At 36.9% G+C, this 17,444-nt stretch overlaps 1 protein-coding gene across 9 annotated transcripts in view; it reads left to right on the top strand.

Moving 5' to 3' along the window:
• Positions 1–16,794, top strand: part of SMARCA2 (SWI/SNF related, matrix associated, actin dependent regulator of chromatin, subfamily a, member 2) — a 120,131-nt gene extending 103,337 nt beyond the window's left edge. For 8 of the 9 annotated variants that reach the window (XM_049796621.1, XM_049796622.1, XM_049796623.1 and 5 more), the window contains 5 exons: positions 10,373–10,478; positions 11,291–11,392; positions 13,849–13,981; positions 15,113–15,255; positions 15,891–16,794. In XM_049796621.1, coding sequence (XP_049652578.1) covers positions 10,373–10,478; positions 11,291–11,392; positions 13,849–13,981; positions 15,113–15,255; positions 15,891–15,926 — 520 coding nt within the window. In that variant the 3' untranslated portion in view covers positions 15,927–16,794. Of the gene's footprint in view, positions 1–10,372; positions 10,479–11,290; positions 11,393–13,848; positions 13,982–15,112 lie in introns of all 9 variants that reach the window. The other variant, XM_049796628.1, reaches the window with a different exon arrangement.
• Positions 16,795–17,444: the final 650 nt, after the last annotated feature.

The following is a 17,444-nucleotide window of genomic DNA, read 5'->3' as shown; positions in this document are numbered from 1 at the left end:
CTTTTCAAATACATGGCTACAGATTTATTAATGCAAATTAGCATGGGTCTCACCATAACCTGAAAGACTGCCCCAAAAATGTAGAGTTCATATCATGAGCCTCTGAGGTGCCAAAGGAAAATCTGTAGAAATACTGAGCATAATATCTTGTCTGCAGCTGAGATGGAAGCCTGTTTTTCAAGAAATCCCTATTGTCAGCATAACAAAATGCTAAATAGCTTGACCTTAGGAAAAAATGTTGCTTCTAATCTGAAATGTCATTTGAAGACTTCTGTTTTACAGGTTTAGTATCTGTGCTTCATGAGGAAGAAATTGGGGATTGGTTAATAGCATCTTTGAACCAGACTTGTTTGGGAAAGTTGTATTTTTTAATTCAACTTCTATTTGCCAAAAATGAGTAAAGCCTTCTTGTGTACTTATCCCTTCTTTGCTGTACATGGAATTACTTAAATCATATAAGGAGCAATGATAAGCTAAATGAATATTAAATGCATTCAGAGAAAATAAAAAAGTATTTACATTACATGACCTGCACAAGTGTAACAATGTAATTTTTGCATGTAAACAACTTTCAGTCTGTGACTTCAAATGACAGGTTCCACTTCCTTTTTGGCAGCTACTGCTCTGGGTCTGCCTGTACAAGGTTAACTTGGGCTGTATCTGGTGAAGCACACAGAGCTGTGATGCCTGACTTTTGGCACATAACTACTGAAGTGAAGCATTCTGTGATCTGTGGGCTCCATAGAGTACTTTGAAAAGTTTATTGCATCAGAACAGGATTCACAGCAATGAACATTATGAGCAGGAAGCAGACTACAAACTCAGTGTATTCAGCTTGCTGTGGCCCTCAACTAACAGAATAGCTGAGAAAGAAGTGTTTAAAGTTCAGGTATTCCAGGCAGGGCTGCAAGGAAGCTTCTGTTTATTTTGAATCCCTGGCCTTGAGCCTTCTCCTGAAGTCAAGCCCTTCGGATCAGGGCACCTATGTCTCATTTTTGAAATAGCAAGCAAGGTTACTTCCGCTAGTGTCCAGTAGGGGATAGCTACTGATAGTAACTGATAGTTACTGCAGAAGTTAAGTATTTTTGCCTGTTGCCTGTGCCCCAGGAAGTTCATATCTGATCTCTGTCAAACAAGTTAACCACTGTGCTATTATGTATTGACAAGGCATACTATTCCCTCTCCCAGGAGCCCACATTTATTCATGACAGAATAGGTTCCCACTTTAAATAAAGTGTATGGAGCTCTATTCTGTTAGGAATTAAAAATGCCTGTTAAACTGAGCTCTTCAGTGTGATGAGCTATGCAAAAGAATTCCAAGTTCCTGTATTCTGATTTTTTTGTGAGCTAGCATCAAACCACTCAATCCTATGAAAGTTGAGACAGAACAGAATTCCACATTTAGGCATCAGAAAACTTTAGTATCTTGAAATCTTTGGAGTTAACGTTGTTCTAAAGTTTGATGAACATTTTCAGGATTTGCAGCTTTAGAATTAAGTGGATTTTAGGCATTGGAACCTTCAGCTTTGTTGGGGTTCATGTTTGTTCAGCTCTGGGCTTTTGTGTGTGTGAAGGCAATTGGGGCAAGTATAGAGGGACAGGTTAATTGGAAGAAAAGTAGGCCATGAGCTTCATCTGGGGAAAAAAAGGGGTTTCATATATGTAGTATTTAAATGCTTGAAATCATCTTTGTCTTTAGCTTAAATTTTCAGTGCTAATAGTTGTTTCATATCTACTTTATGAAAGTCCAGAGGGCTGATCCAGACCATGGAGAGCTGATTGTGTCCCAAAAGGTGGTCAGGTGATACCCATCCAAAATCTTACTGACTTTGGCCTGAGTTACTTTGTCAAAACCAATTCTACAATCTCTAGTAGGGTTTGTTGCAGTTAGTAATCCAGCAGGCAAAAAAATCAAGAGAATGTGTTGCTAAACTAAAGAATCAGTGTTTCATCTCGTTTCCCCTTGATTCTGAGAAGAGTTCCTTGTAAATACAGAACCACTTCTCTGTTCTTGTTAAAATCTTGCTTTTTAAAAAAACATTTTTCCATGGTTCCCACAAAAATCTGGAGTTGACTGCTTTTCTGTGGTGTTTCTTGATAAAGCTGATGCAGGGAAGGAGTCTCCAAATACTTTCCTGACTGTCTTATATTTGACTTGTGTTGTAAAAAGCATCCAAGGTGGGTTGCCTCTGTCAAGGAAAGCTATAGGCTGCAATAATACAAGCAATAAGCTCTAGTAAACTGAATTCTGAGCTACACAATTATTATATAAAAGTCAAAATAAGATTAAACAGACAAATTAGCAACATTTGAGGTAAATGTCCAGTGTAGAGAAATGCAACATATAATTCTTTGAAAAGGAAATTCAGAGGTAGATATCCAGCTATTTGCAAACCCCAGTTAAAGAACTCCATGCAAGACAGTGGAAGTTAGCATTAAAGTCAAATTACTGTTTATCTCTGTCATGTTCTCAGTGCAACTTCTAGCTTTTTCATTAGATTGTCCTCTTTTATGAAGTACTGTATAGCAACTCTGGTACTTCCTTTTATTCCCATCCCACATCCCAACATGATACTGATTTTAATGAAACATTCCATTAACATTAAGTTTAATAGTTCTTAGAGAGCAATTTATAGCTACATGCTGAGTTTCTTTGGATCTTTCTGGAGAACTAGGAACACACTGAAGGAGTGAAAACTTCAGTGTTTATGCTGAGATTTGACTTGACTGGCAGCCTAACTGCATTAGTTTCCTGGAATTCTGGTAACTGAGGTGTGTCCCATGTAATAAAGAAAATAGTGAAAAAGGAGAAAAAGGAGAGAGATGAGAGGCACTGTGAAAATGTTCAACTCGGACTGTTTGGACTCCTTTGGTGTGAGAGCTGTTGAGGTCCTTGTCAAGTTGACAGTCCTTGCTTTGTGCAGGCTGCTGTGCTTTGGATTCCAGTATTGGGTGATGTGCTTTAAACTTTTATTTGTGTTGGTAGGCTTTTCTTTATCATATCTTTGTACTTATCTTTGTTAATCTTGAAACAAAGAATCATACCTCAATTTGAAGAACTGTGGGGTAAGTGCTCCAAATTGTTAAGAGGTAAAAATGGTTGTTGAATTCACTGCTACCTTTTTAAACTGCACCGGTCCTATATGACTCAGCTTTAAGTATCAAACCATAAAACATGTTGCCACCTGTAGATTCAGAGCAGTATCTTAGATACAGAACAGTACTACAGAAGCAGAACCTTTTTTTCACTTCTATACTGCTTTGCCATCATAGGTGAAGCTGAGTTAATCTAGGTTTCGTCTATAATGTCTTAGAATGGAGAATAAATCTTTAATGAAGCAAAAGTAAGATAGAAAAGATGGTCAGAATGCCCTGACTTCTAGTCACCTGATCTAGTGGAAGAAGTCCCTGCCCACCCATGGCAGGGAAGTTGGACTAGGTTATCTTCAAAGGTCCCTTCCGACCCAAACCATTCCATGATTTTGGTAAAGCATTTATTAGAGTACCACAGGAAAATTACATGGTAATATGAAAGAAGGAGGAGATCTAATGAGTAAGCTCTCTAATCTGAGTGAAAACAAGGAAAAAGACGTAACTGAAGACACTATTAAAAAAGGAGCTATTAAACTGGAAAGAATACAACGAAAGTTCTTGAAGAATTGGTGTTGGCATAGATCATAATATATTAAGTATACATATTAAAAATTCGGAGTGTGCTAGCCAAAAGGCAAAGTTTTAAGATACCAATATTGGAATGGTATTTATGGAGGACTGAACACAGTGAAGTCTGGAGTAGAAGAACTGGAGTGAAATACAGTACCTCAGAGTGCAATATAAGGTACTTACAAACTAATAAAAGGAGACTTCTCTTTGAGTTGGAAGCTCATCATGTGGAACTGGCAGAAAAAAAGTGACCTGGGCAAAGAAATTATTGATCAAAGCTAACTGTGAGCCATCAGTATTCTCCAGCCATAAGAAAATAGGAGCCTGGCCCTAACACTATTGTCAGTGTGGATGAGGAAATACTCATTATATATGTATGCCATTATATGTGACACCATTAATGCTTCTGAATTGCTGTATATAATACTTAAATACTTTTCCATTCAAGAAAGATGAGTTTACACTGAGACAAGTGTAAATAATTATTTAAATGATAAATAGCATGGGAGAGTCTTGCAAGAGGAAATACATTGGCTTGTTTATCCAAACACAGCACAGTCTGAGAGGGGGAGATGACTGCTGTCAGTAAATTCACCTGAGAAAGAAGGGAAGCATAAACATGAAGAGTGTAGAAATATGTAAAATGCAGGGTTGTGATCACAAGGTTATATGAGTGTAAACATTCATGAATACAGTCAAGTTGTTAACTAAGAGTTCTGGACCTTTCCATGTGGAATAGTGGAGCAGAAATACCTAGATAGATTTGGACTTTGTTCCCTGGTTAAAAAACTTTTATATGATCATTTACAATACCAAGGCCCTAGATTCAAGGACCTTGGAAACACCTTTCCAGTTACACAATTGATCCTGATTCTTCAATGTAAAGTATATGCATCATCTTTGCAGACTTCATTTGCAATAATACATTTTAATCTGGGATTTTATTGCAATTATTCCTTAAACAAAGATTTAGGTGCCTTTGCAGCCTTGTACCTTGTTCTAATCTTGAAGTGTAAACCACCTGTTTAGAAGTGAGTAAATTGAAATGCATCAGTCCAGCATTGTTGTCACACTTTTTTCTAGTTCCAATGCTTTTAACCCGTCTTTCCTTCCCTCTAAAATTAGGAATGCCCATAGAAATGAATAATCATAGAATCATGCATGTAATACATATGTTATGTTTTCAGAAAGCAAAATGAGTTTGTATTTCCAGTTTAAATGCTTTAGCCTTTTGAAAGCAGGGACAATTTTACTGGAGATAGATGTTCTTTTCAGAATAAGGAATTTTATGCCAAATTTGAGCCCCAGCTGCTGGTTTTGCATCATGCACATGTAGGCTTAGTCCCCTAAACTATCTTTTTCCTCTTTTGAAGGTTTCCCTTTATTTTTTACTTCAGAGGAAGACAAGCTGTAAGTGTAGCTTCCCTTTCCTGATTGATAAAATTAAGTGGAGAAAAAGAATGATACTTCATACCTTGTAATCCTTCAGCTTCCTTACAAATCCACTGTCTTCTTCTGCCTTGCATCAGAGTTTGGCGTTTCCTGTGTAGGTGCCAGTTTGATGATACTGCTAGTTTCATTAGCTTTGTTTAGATAGCAACAGCTGACTTCAAGAGTCCTAGGATGCTGATGGCTCTATTACATGCAGTGATTTTCATTTGCAATCTACCTGCTCTCTGCTCTGTTCATGAGATATAAAGTAAGGATGTGCATGGTGTACGGGTTAACTTCATAAAGCTTCTTCCCCATAGCAGGTCACTGTTGACCACATCTTAATAAAGCTGATAAAAAAAATGGAAGGGTGGGGTTGTTGTGCCCCGTGCACGTTTCTTGCTTGGCAAGAGACTTCCCCTGTCTGTGGTGCTTAGCATTTTGATCACTGCATTGTTAAAGCCAAAATGTTTAAATTCATGCCCATAGTATTCTAATTTTGACAGGACATAGCTCAGGGAGAGAGCATTTTTCTCTGTATATGAAATGGATTTTATTCAGACTATTTCCAGCTGTTTTCTCAAGTTGCCACTTTTTAACTGTTGTAAAATGGTGAGTAATGTAATTAGCCATTACTAATCTAACTGGTAATTAATTATGCCAACTGGTACTCTTGAGTATTCGAACATACAAAGCAAATAATTCTTGTTTATAGCCAAGCCAAAGTTATGGAGAACATAGCCATGTGTCAAAACTGGGAATTATATTTTTAAGTATTTTTACCCACTTCTATTTCAATGATGGGGACAGGTCCACCACGTATTACTGCAGTCAGTTGCCAAAAAGGAAGAACCATTAAGTACATTTAACAAAGATGAGTCATCTCCCTACATAGCTGGGTTACTGTTGGAAGTTGTTAAATACAGAGGAACCACCTGGCTATGTAAGCTCTTTTAATTCTCCTCCCACACATGCACTGTTTTTTTAAAGAGCATCCTTCTGAGTTGCATTTGATTAGGAGTTGTAATTTGCATGCCATGGTTCTGGTTGTGAGTGCTCTGACTAGGGCAAGCTTGTAGGACTCTTCATTCTATCCATGCTAAATTGAATTTCAGTATTTATTAAAAGTGTGAAATTTGCCAGAAATATGAGAACGTTTTGCAGTTTCGGCTTCATAGTTTTCTCTCCTTTTGATTCCAAAGGGGAAAGGGTGTTGATAGGAGTAATACTTTTGACAGGTCAGTGGCGGCTTGCTTCTGGCCACATACTGCCAGGGAAAACATACAAAAAGGAGCCTTGCACAAATGAGGCCTAATTGTTCTTGCGTTTAATTCCACTGAAGATAATACTGGCTAAATGGGTGGAAATACATGTTTGTATGCACCTTGTAAGCAGTTTGACAAAAATGAGAGACAATCAGAAACATTGAGCACAAATATTATTCTAAGCAAAAGTATTTTTAAAATCAGCAGTATTTCTTAATGATATTTAACTCACAGTGTGCAAGTATTTTTTATGTGAGCACACAGGACTAGCATGTTGAGCTGATGCAGTAGCAGTGAGTTGTCACTCACAGTTCTTTCACAGTCGGGTCTTTTAATTTATTCTGGTCCTTCTTCCCTTCAGCACGTATCCTGCTAGTTGCTAGGCAACCGTAAGTGATTTTTTACTGCACATGATTTTTATGTGGTAGTTGTTGTGGTTATTATTTTCTAATTACAAAAGTGGGGACAGAGATTAAAATCAGAGTTGCATTAATAATTACTAATTTTCTCCTGTTTTATCCACATCACAGCCATTTGACATTATGTAAGAAAAGATCACAGTAATTTACAGTATAGATGTATGTATACAAAGGGAGCAGAAGATAATATTTCTTTGTGAGAGGATGTTCTGTAAAAATGATAGAACAGAAGAAGCTGTTATTGATCTGAGTAGACAAAATCAGGCACTAGTCTTCTGTCTGTTGCATATTTCATGCCCTTAATGCTTTTTCTTTCATGGCCTTAAATGATTCCCAGCAATTAAATATATCAAGCAAAAGCTTGAACGTTTGCTATGGCATTCTTAGTATAATAGAGTGTGTGAAAGAATCAGAGTTGGGTAGATTTATATCTTGAAAATAGGATATTGCTGTTTAATAATTTACTGCTGTTATATTTTTAATATAAAATACAATATGGGGTAGGGGTGTGTATGTAAAAAGAGGAAAAAAATCAATCAAAATTAGATTATTAGTAGCTGTTCCCTTTATACGTAAATCATTCTATTTGTTGTTAGACTCTGAAGTGTAGTTGAAGCAACACCAGCGTCAGTGCTTTAGTAATTTTTCTGAAATAGATATTTCTGTTAAAACAAAGCTGCTGAAGTTTAAAACACAGGAATGATAACTCAGTCCTTCTGCATAGCAAATCCAGATTCACACTGCACAAAGTTTTGAAAGCAACTTTTCACATTTCTTAAAGGATTAGCTTACATCTATAGCATATGTCAGTATATTGTACAGACTTATTAACATAACTTTATTAAGTTTGTGAAGTCAAGCATACAGAAAAATAGGTTATAAACAGAAAAAAGGTGGAAACCTAATGTGATTCCCTCAGGAAGATACATTACGTATCAGGAAGATACGCTGTCTAATGGCATGACAGTGTACAGCTTTGCTGTGCTTTTCCGCAGGACCAATGCCTTGCATATACAAGGTGGGCACTGATCACTTAATGAATGATTGAACTCCCCCTGGGCTTCTTTATAATGCTCGTAAGGAGTCTGAATGTTTTGCAGATACAGAACTTTTTTTCACAACATTTTATTTTCATTTTACAAATGAGGAATAGAAATCTAAATTTTAAAGACACCATTTGGGCACCAGAGATCTGATTTCTCAGGGTACTTAGTGTTCTATAGGTCCAGAAAAAATTTCGTTGATCTCAGTTGCAACTGTGAGTGCTCAACACTTCTCTTTATTAACGAAAAAAATAATACAGTCCCCATTTGCAAAGAAGTAGGAACACCTGTTAATTTAGTCAGTTGTGTAGTGTGTACTTAATGCATTGCTTTTGTTTGTATTGTTTCCAGTTTCTCTTTGAGAGGGCAGTCTGAGATGAAGACAGGTTCTGTCATATGGCATGACATAGTCACTCACATAGATCATTAACAAGATTGGTGCCTTTAAATCCATAGTATAAAGACTTCCCACTCTGACAGGAGAGGTATGAAAGTAATTAATTTGTCTCTGTGGTGTGAATCAGTACCAAAGGAGATGGGAGGTGCAGTTTCACAATTATTTGCTGGCAGGAGAGAAATAGTAAGACTTGGGATGACAATTCTCTGGTCATTTTCTGATTTCCTCTGTTTCAGTAACAGTGCTTCCCAAATAAATTAGATCTGTTGGGTGAAATTGCTAGTAACTGCCTGGAGTGTGAGGTGCAGGTGGTCTGTTGGGGTATCTACCCCAGCAGCTGGATGGGGTAGATAGACTTCACTCTCACCTTTCCCTGACAGAGATGCACAGGACGCTGCCTTGTCTCGCCATGCAGCAGCAGCAGCAGCACCCAGAAGTGCGTTCATGCGTGTGCCATAATGTTGCTGTAATCCAGGAGGCAGCCTGGCAGTTCCTGCTAAGCAGTCAAGGGGAACAGCTTCTACTGCTGCAAGTCAGACAAAAGTCAGGATGAGACAGAGGCTTTTGGTTTCTAGGTTTGCACTGGATGGAAAAATACTCTAGCTGCCAGTTGGTGCCCAGGATATTGTTTGAACAACACTGATTAGCAAGCTGTGATTGGAACGTTTACATTATTGTCCTCTCTGATGCAAGGTATATAAGGAGCAGCAGTGTCCCAGGACTAAACTGAGAACAGTAAGAAATGTTGGATCAGGTAAGCAGCAGCTGCTTAGGAAATGAGGAAATTCTGTTTATTCCTACTTGTTCATTGGTCTATCAGGTCCATAACAAAACTAGTATCTCCTCAAATTCTCTTGCTATTTCAGGCATTTAGAAATGCCTGAGATATAGTAGGCATTCATGACTTTCATAAAAGGGCAGAGCTGTTCTGTGCTTTTTATCATCCTTATCCTCGATGGCAGAATTGCCTCAGTTAACCTTCAATCCAATATTAGTTTAATGTGTCTGATAAGAACCTACACCACTGTGGAGGGTGACCGCAAGAGAGGAGCTCAGGTGGAGACCAGGACTTTGCAGCTTTCTTGCCCAGTTCCTGTGAAGGTTTGGTATCCCTGAGTTGCCATCTGAAGATGCAGATGAGAAAACAGGACCTTTTTGGAGTACCTGTGAGAGACGGAAGCATGTGAATGTGGGCTGGGAAATGCTTCTGAATGCTATGTGCAGTGAATTGCAGTTCCTCTCAGCAGAGCTTTTTTTCTGCTATTTTGACTGTGAGAAAAATGACATGCACACAGGAAAAAAAAAAAAAACAAACAAAAAAAAAAAAAGACTAAACCCCTAAGTGCCATCAACACATTTCCTCTCCAGGTGACTTATAGCCATGTATTATTTGGGAAGCCACAAATAAGAAGGTTAAAAAACCCCTGCAATTTGGAAGTGTTAAAATAGCTATAAATAAAGGATGACCAATGGGAAATCTGGAAATCTTAGAAATTCTGAACACCTGTAAGTGATAGCCAACGTTCCTAGAGGATGAAAGGTTTTTAGATAACCTATGACTTCAATTCATATGACTAAAGAAGCACAAATGGCAGCAGTGATTTTCAATACAGTTACAATGATCTTCCCAGAAACTTAACAGTCATTTATGGAAGTTAATAATTTTTTGTTGTTGTAATATCTAGTTAGTCTGATAGCAGTCAGCATCTGATGTAATGGAAATCAGTATGAACAAATGGTTTGCTGTAATGAGGAGTTAGAAAACAACTATAAAATGACCAAGAAGAAGACAAACTTCTAGTGACAGGAGGGACACTTCTTAAAAATTATAAAACAAAACTGAGAAAAGGGTAAGACTGTACTTGGGAAACAACTATGGAATTCAGATTCAAATCCTGATCCTGCTTCCATAAAGCCTTCTACACATATGATCCTATAATGATGGTGATATGCACAGCACAAAGGGTATGTTTTAAATTGTAAATTAATTATCTGTACCAAATTAAAAAATCAGAGCAGGTTTCAATTTCTAATTCTTTGAAGAAAAAATTGTGGGGTTTTTTCCCCTTATGATTAGATTGTATATGCATGTTTATGTTTTTTGTGAGAAAGTTGTAGTAATTCTTTGCATTATGGGTTTGTCTTTCTCAACAGTTCAGGACGGCAGCTAAGTGAAGTCTTCATTCAGCTCCCATCTAGGAAAGAATTACCAGAGTATTATGAATTGATTAGGAAGCCAGTGGACTTCAAAAAGATAAAGGTAAGAACATTTTTTGGAAGTGGAGATTCCTCCATTTCTTTTTGTTACACAGAAGGGTGAGCATAAAGTCGTCAGTAAAATTACAACATGAATATTGTATGTACCTGTATTTGCGGCTTACATTGCAAACATTGTTACACACCTTGTTAGGAATTTTGTTTAGTGTATATTGCAGTATATCACTGTAATTTCAAAGTCAAATCAAAATATAGCAATCGGACATGAATGACACTTTCAAAGATGATATCTCAGTGTCTTTTTTGCAAATTGCACCTAACTGTGAATCTGTAAGCACATCTCTGGTACAAACACGGTGTTTGCAAAGGTTTAATGGTTATAGGGGAATATAGTCATCCATAAACTATCATCATATCTTGGAACAGCCAGGTCAGATTGAAATGCAGTTTGGCAATTGGTGTTAATGCAGCTTGTTGCACATTAGGTTATGTCATAACTATGACTTTCATTCATGCCATATCTTATTTTGTTTCTGTGCTAGAAAGAAGAAACTGGAACTCCTTTTACCAAAAGAGCTCCATTTCTGTTGCTTTTGTCCCTTCCAGTTGACACAGCAATTGCTTATATTTTGCTCTATTACCCTCGTGTATTTTTTTCGAGTAATATGTTAACAATACATTTTAAGACTTTGTTTGTTTTAAACAGATACTTGTCTTGATGCTTAGGTAGAATTTTTAAAGAGAAAGCTTTTAATGTGTTGAAATCAAATATTAATTCAGTGTCCTGTCTGCTGTTTTTCTTTCTGCACCACTGGCCATCCATACTTCTCTTCATTTCCTCAACAAATGCAACAGGAAAGAATTCGCAACCATAAATATCGGAGTCTTGGAGACTTGGAGAAAGATGTCATGCTACTGTGTCACAATGCTCAGACATTCAATTTGGAGGGCTCACAGGTCTGAATGAATCACTTTGTGTTAAACATACAGGTTTCCCCTCCTAATGTTTTCAGTGCTTGTGGATTATCACCTGATGTATATAAACCCTGTGCTTTAATTCTTGCTCTGAATAGAAAAATTGCCCAGATTCTTAGAATCGTCCAGAATTCACTGAACACAGCTGCAGTGTGTGCATGCAGAGAAACTGGTTTTGACCCTGAGATCAGATTTTTCTGATCTGTGTGTAGTTTAGAGCTGCTGTAAGACTACTTGAATCCAAGGTAAAAGGCAGTATGTGTAGACAGATACATCAGCTTGGGTTTACCACAGTGGATGATAGAAGGAGCAGATGTAACAGGACAGCTTAGGACAGGATGTTGGAAATAGTTCGTAATGAACTCTTCATTTCTGCTGAAGGAGGGTACAAATTCAAGGTTTGTCCAGGTGTAAAGCTTTGTGTATGAAGCTTTACACTCTCTGAACGCTCTGGTAATTTTATTTTTTTTTAATGTTGAATGTTGAAAGATCGGTGTCCATTTTAAGAGACAGAATAATAAATTCCAGATGAGTCTCAGAGGTTTAGAAGGCAAAATCTGTTCATCTCAAACAGATTTTCACACACGTGAATATGCTCAGTGCTGTGAATTCAGAACAGGACACACACAAAAGGAGAGACTACAAAATCTTGATGACAGATAAGAAAGTTGTTTCACAATACAGTGAAACGTACTCTTGGATAATTATTTTTATAGATGAGGTCCAAGTAGTGTGATGCAAACACAATATTAAATTGAAACAGAGAACATGAAGACAACTCCTGTGATGTAGAAGAGGAAAAAAATGACGTTTAAAGAAACCTAAGTAAAAGTAAGCTGAAGGCTGATGCTGCCAATACTAATGCATCCTTCAGATCCCTAAACGTTACTGATTACCCTTAGCTAAACTGGGGAGTTTATATTAAAATTTGAGAACTAAAAGTTAAAATGAGCATGCAGTTAATTATGAAGGATTGTTGAATACAGCTCATCATTTTGTGATTATTTTTGCTATCTAGAGACAGAAAATGTTTTCTGTAATATGTACATGTAGTATTTTTACTGTCTTCAGTTATATGGAAACAAACTATAAATAAAGCAGCTAAGAAAACAATTTAATAAGAAAATTAATGATGTTAGGAAGTGTTGGACAAAATTTTGCTGCATGTCCGAATGTAAATTGCCAGTTTACTGCTTAGTCACACAGCAGTAAAACAGCTATAAATATATAATGATAACAAATGCAAAAAAAAAAAAAAAAGTGAAGGAAAGCTAATACCAAAAAGTATCACTAAGACTTTAGAAAATGGTAAAAGTTGATAGAGGAGGTAAAAAGATGCAAAGGAAAATCAGTAGCTAAATGGGAAAAATAATGAAATTATTCTCATCAGAATGACTCAAGCTGCCAATGGGAAACTGGTCTCTTGTTAGGCAGAGGTGGTAGAACTGACAGGAATAATCCTGAGTGGGTAGAAATGTCCAGTTGATATTGCTGCTTCCGTTTGGAAATAAACTAACCTGTATCAGAGTGTTGCAGTATTATTTTCCATTCCAGTGTACCAACATTATCTCCTAGAGGTAGTACTACTTTTTGTAGCATGAAGCCCAAAAAATTCACATATAAGGTTTTTTTAGGTTTCTTTCTGGTAAGCTCTCATACTATTCATTTTGATTTCCAGTGAATGGGAGGACACATCTGTAGTCGTCCAGTTTTTAAGGCTACCTCATGTTATTTGTAGTCGTTCAGGTCCACCTTTGCTCTGACATACAAGTTCACTTCAGTAAACTAGATTATTTGCATATGCACCCAAGCCCAAGAGGCTAATTCAGGCAGTTTTTTAAGTACACAGTGACTTCAAGTGAAATTCTACATGGTTGTGCTTCTAGTATGATGCATGCTGCTTTTCCTTGGAGCAAAGCAGTTTTATCTGAGCTGGAACCTTATGAGGGGTTTTCAGGGAGAGACAGACTTCATGTTTTGAGGCTTTTGTCCCCAGTGCAACCTCAGCAATTTGAAAAGTTTTTCATGTTGTAATGGTCAAATGAAACACAGACGTGTACGGGGTTAAAAATACTATGTGTCTATTGAAACAGAAGATTTGTCATGCATGTTGTCATTTGTCACAAAGTTCTGTTATCTAATGAAAATACCCTATAGTTCCTGTGGTAATACAAATAAGAAAAATACTCTAACTGGACATTTTAGATGTAATACATTTTAAGAGTTGTATTTTTATGGCTCACTATTGACAAATTTCTTCTTTTAGAGCGTGAAAAATTAATGTTGGCATTTCTTGTAAAATTCATGCAAGAAGCATTGTTAGTGTTTGAAAAGGCAATATACTCTGTGGGTTTGCATTGGAAATTGAGGTCTATGCTGTGAATTCTTGATACTGCTTGGCTTTACAGTTCTGACTTAGGTTTATATTCATACTGTAGATCTATGAGGATTCCATTGTTCTTCAATCTGTGTTCAAAAGTGCACGACAGAAGATTGCCAAAGAAGAAGAAAGTGAAGATGAAAGCAATGATGATGAAGATGATGAAGAAGAAGAAGAATCAGAATCAGAATGTGAGTCCTGTGCTAAATACTGAAAAGAAAGTACATCTAGGGGTAGAAGGGGAGGTTTTGCAGTTTCTGCATGGCGACTGGTAGTAAGGTTCTATTTTCCGTCAGTGAAAGTTAACTTCTTACTAAGTTTGCTGCTTTGGCTGTTAACATTCAGCTTAAGTCTTTTGGCTGTATGTTCTGGCTATACCTCTTAGAGTATAGAAAACTATTTTTAAGCAAGAAACAAATCACAGAGGTACTTCATGGAAGCAGATCTGGCTGGTCATGAGTGTTTATAAACCCTTCTGGTCCTGTTCATGTTATTTGTAAATAGAGGTGCCTGGGAAGGCTAGAGACAGTCTTTATCCATGGGTGATCAACCTTCAGGCATGGTGTGACATACAAAACTCATTATGTGGTTAAGAACCAGAAGATGTTGCAAATATTCTTCAGTGCCCCTAAGTGAAACTCTGCTTGTTTCAGAAGCAGGAGGTGACACAATCTTTCAGTCCCTGCAGACTTGGAAACATGATACAGTGGAAAAGAGGGATCCTTTCATTCCACTTTCCGCAACCCAGTATATCTACACATACCGTCCAGCTACCGGATCTGTCTGGTTACAGAAACTGTAGCATTCTGCCCTGAGCTACTCTTTCCAGTACTTCAGGTGGATGTGCAAAGCATGCAACTCTAGCAGTTCATTTGGAAATGAGTGGATATTCTGGAATCAGGAATTCAACATGTTCTTCAGAAGGATGTCAACTCAAAATTTGCCAGTCACCTCCACATAGCATTTCTGTAGTTTAAAGTACAAAAATTGTATAAAGTAAGAAAATATTTTTAGATGTTTATCTTCTCACAGGACCATATACTTACTACCTGTAGACACCATGCATTCTGAGAATGAAAATAAGATGCACATGGTCAACTTAAAGTTATTGTTTATAGTTTAATACAAATTATTGTTAAAACTATCAAGAATTACAGAAATAAAAGCAAATACCTCTGCTTCATTGTTCCACAGTCCAGATAAAGAACAGAGGGGAGTATCTTTTCAGGCTGCTACCAGAGGTGAATTTCTGTGAACGGAGACAGCATTTAAAAGTTGATAAGTGAAAGTTACATTCATTTATGCTGTTCAACTTTTTGCAGCAAAATCAGTGAAAGTCAAAATCAAGCTAAATAAGAAGGATGAAAAAAGTCGGGAGAAAGGAAAAGGCAAGAAGAGACAAAGCCGAGCAAAAGCCAAGCCTGTCGTGAGTGATGATGATAGTGATGAGGATCAAGATGAAAATGTAAGTTTTGTTCACTAAGACTGTGGAAGTGGTTGCAGTGATTGCGTCTCTACCCTGTCCTGCTTGCTGTCAGAATTCTCAACTATTCATGCTTAAGCGCATTTTTAATCTGTATTGATCATCTTGAGAGAATTGGGCAGGGATGTTAACTGTACATGGGTGTGCTTATGAGATCTGGTCCCAGTGCTGAAAGACAAGAAGTCTAAGAAGTTTGGAGCTTATTTCTTGGAGCTGTCCCTACTTTCATTGAACCTATAAACTTCGTGTTTGCTTTTGTCCACAGATACAAAACTCTTAGCTTGATTTTATTTTATATTTTTTTGGTGGGTGCTTCTACTATTGCAACAAATGAAAACAGACCTCTTCCCAGTTGTTTTTAAATGTCTGGGTGGAATGAAAGATCTGGTGTTTCCTGACTCTGTGTCTTTCCTTCTCTCAAGAAGTCTACAGCGATTAAAGGAAATGTCATGAAAGAGAAATGTTAGATAATATAGTACCTTTCTTAAGGCTATCTTGATTTTTCAGTTTGTCAACTTTCTTCCTTTTACTTTCTTTTTTTTTTTTTCCTTCTTTAACAAATTCCATAGAACAGCTGGCAAAGAATTTCTGACTTGTCTTGTGTCTCTTACCTCTAGGACCAGTCGGAAGCAAGCGGAAGTGATGATGAGTGATCCATAGGGTTTATTTTCTTGGCAGAACTGACCCCTTCCCCTTCTCTTCTCCCTCTCCTATTTTACACCCAGTGAATTCATTTTGTCAAATAGACATTGGGTTGTTTCTGTATTCTCATTCTCTATAAATTAGCTTTAGGATAGTGCCAGACAAACATATGATATCATGGTGTAAAAAAGGAAAAAAATGTAACATATTGTGACCAAATGGGCCTCAAAAGATTTAAAACCAACAACAAAAAAAAGCTTTTGATGGAAAATGTGGGTTGATAGTATATTTCTATGGGCTGGTTTTGACTTGGTAATGGTTTGATTGTGCCTGGTTTTATCACTTGATAGGATGTTTTTCAGTGGCATCAGAAAGACAAAAAAAGTCTTTTGTAGCATTGATAACCAGGAGAAGCCATTAAAAGCCACTGGTTATTTTATTTTTCATCAGGCAGTTTTCAAAGTTTATATTTGTTCTGTATTGATTTTTTACACTGTGGTACATATATGCAACTTTGTTTAATAGCTTATAAATGTACAGTAGTTAGCTTTCATCCACCTTGTCCCATATACGTTTTTCCACTTTACGCTTGATGATCTTCAGAAAAATGCTTTTTGAATTGTATCAAATTTATGTCTACTGTAAACTTTGCTTAACTTTTTTTTCTCCTTGATTAAAAAAGTTGGGTTAAAAAAATGCTATTGAATATTGCAATCTATATAGTGTAATGGATGGCTTCCTTCATCAGACTGATCTTCTATGTTACCAATGTGGATTATCACCTTTTCCCTAAAGTGTACTTAATCTTTGCTTTCTTTGCACAATGTCTTTGGTTGCAAGTCATAAGCCTGAGGCAAATAAAATTCCAGTAATTTTGAAGAGTGTGGTGTTGGTGCTTTCCTAATAAAGAGATAATTTAGCTCAATAGATGCGGCGTTGTGTTATGAGTTCCACTGTAAAGGGACGAGAGGGCAGGAATGTCTCCTGTAGAGGGGTCCATTGTGGTCTGTCCTGAATATGTAAAATAAGAAGTCATTCAAATACCACAGAAATATCATCAGAGACGGAGAGAATAATGAAATTGAAGTAATAAAATAATACCTTGAAGTAAAAGTAAAGTTCATTACCTAATTACAATTGAAGTGATTAAGCAATAAAATAAACATTTCTTTTTCTTTCAGGAAATGTATGTCTATAGGCCTCAGTGTGCATAAATACAATTAGTTATGTAGGCAGTCAGCCCACCTGTAAGTCGGTTTATATTATTATCTTGAGGTATCAGGGTTGCAATGCACTAAGATGTGGTAGCGTAAACATTTGAACTACATACCTCCAGTTAATGTTACTGCTCTGGAAAATCAAAACTTCTTAGATTTGAACATGTATTGAGTAGAAGATGTGAAAGCCTAGGAGTTGATTTGTAAACTGAACATTTCTTTGTTATCTGAACGGTGTGTTTCTCAGTATGTGTCTACATCACATCTCTTTATAGTGCCCTGCAGTATGTTAACCACTTCAGATTTTTCTAG

The sequence above is a fragment of the Accipiter gentilis genome, chromosome Z, assembly GCF_929443795.1.
Source record: "Accipiter gentilis chromosome Z, bAccGen1.1, whole genome shotgun sequence".
Taxonomy (NCBI): domain Eukaryota; kingdom Metazoa; phylum Chordata; class Aves; order Accipitriformes; family Accipitridae; genus Astur; species Astur gentilis.
The sequence above is the reverse complement of the archived record's forward strand: the minus strand, read 5'-3'. Positions and strand labels throughout refer to the sequence as shown.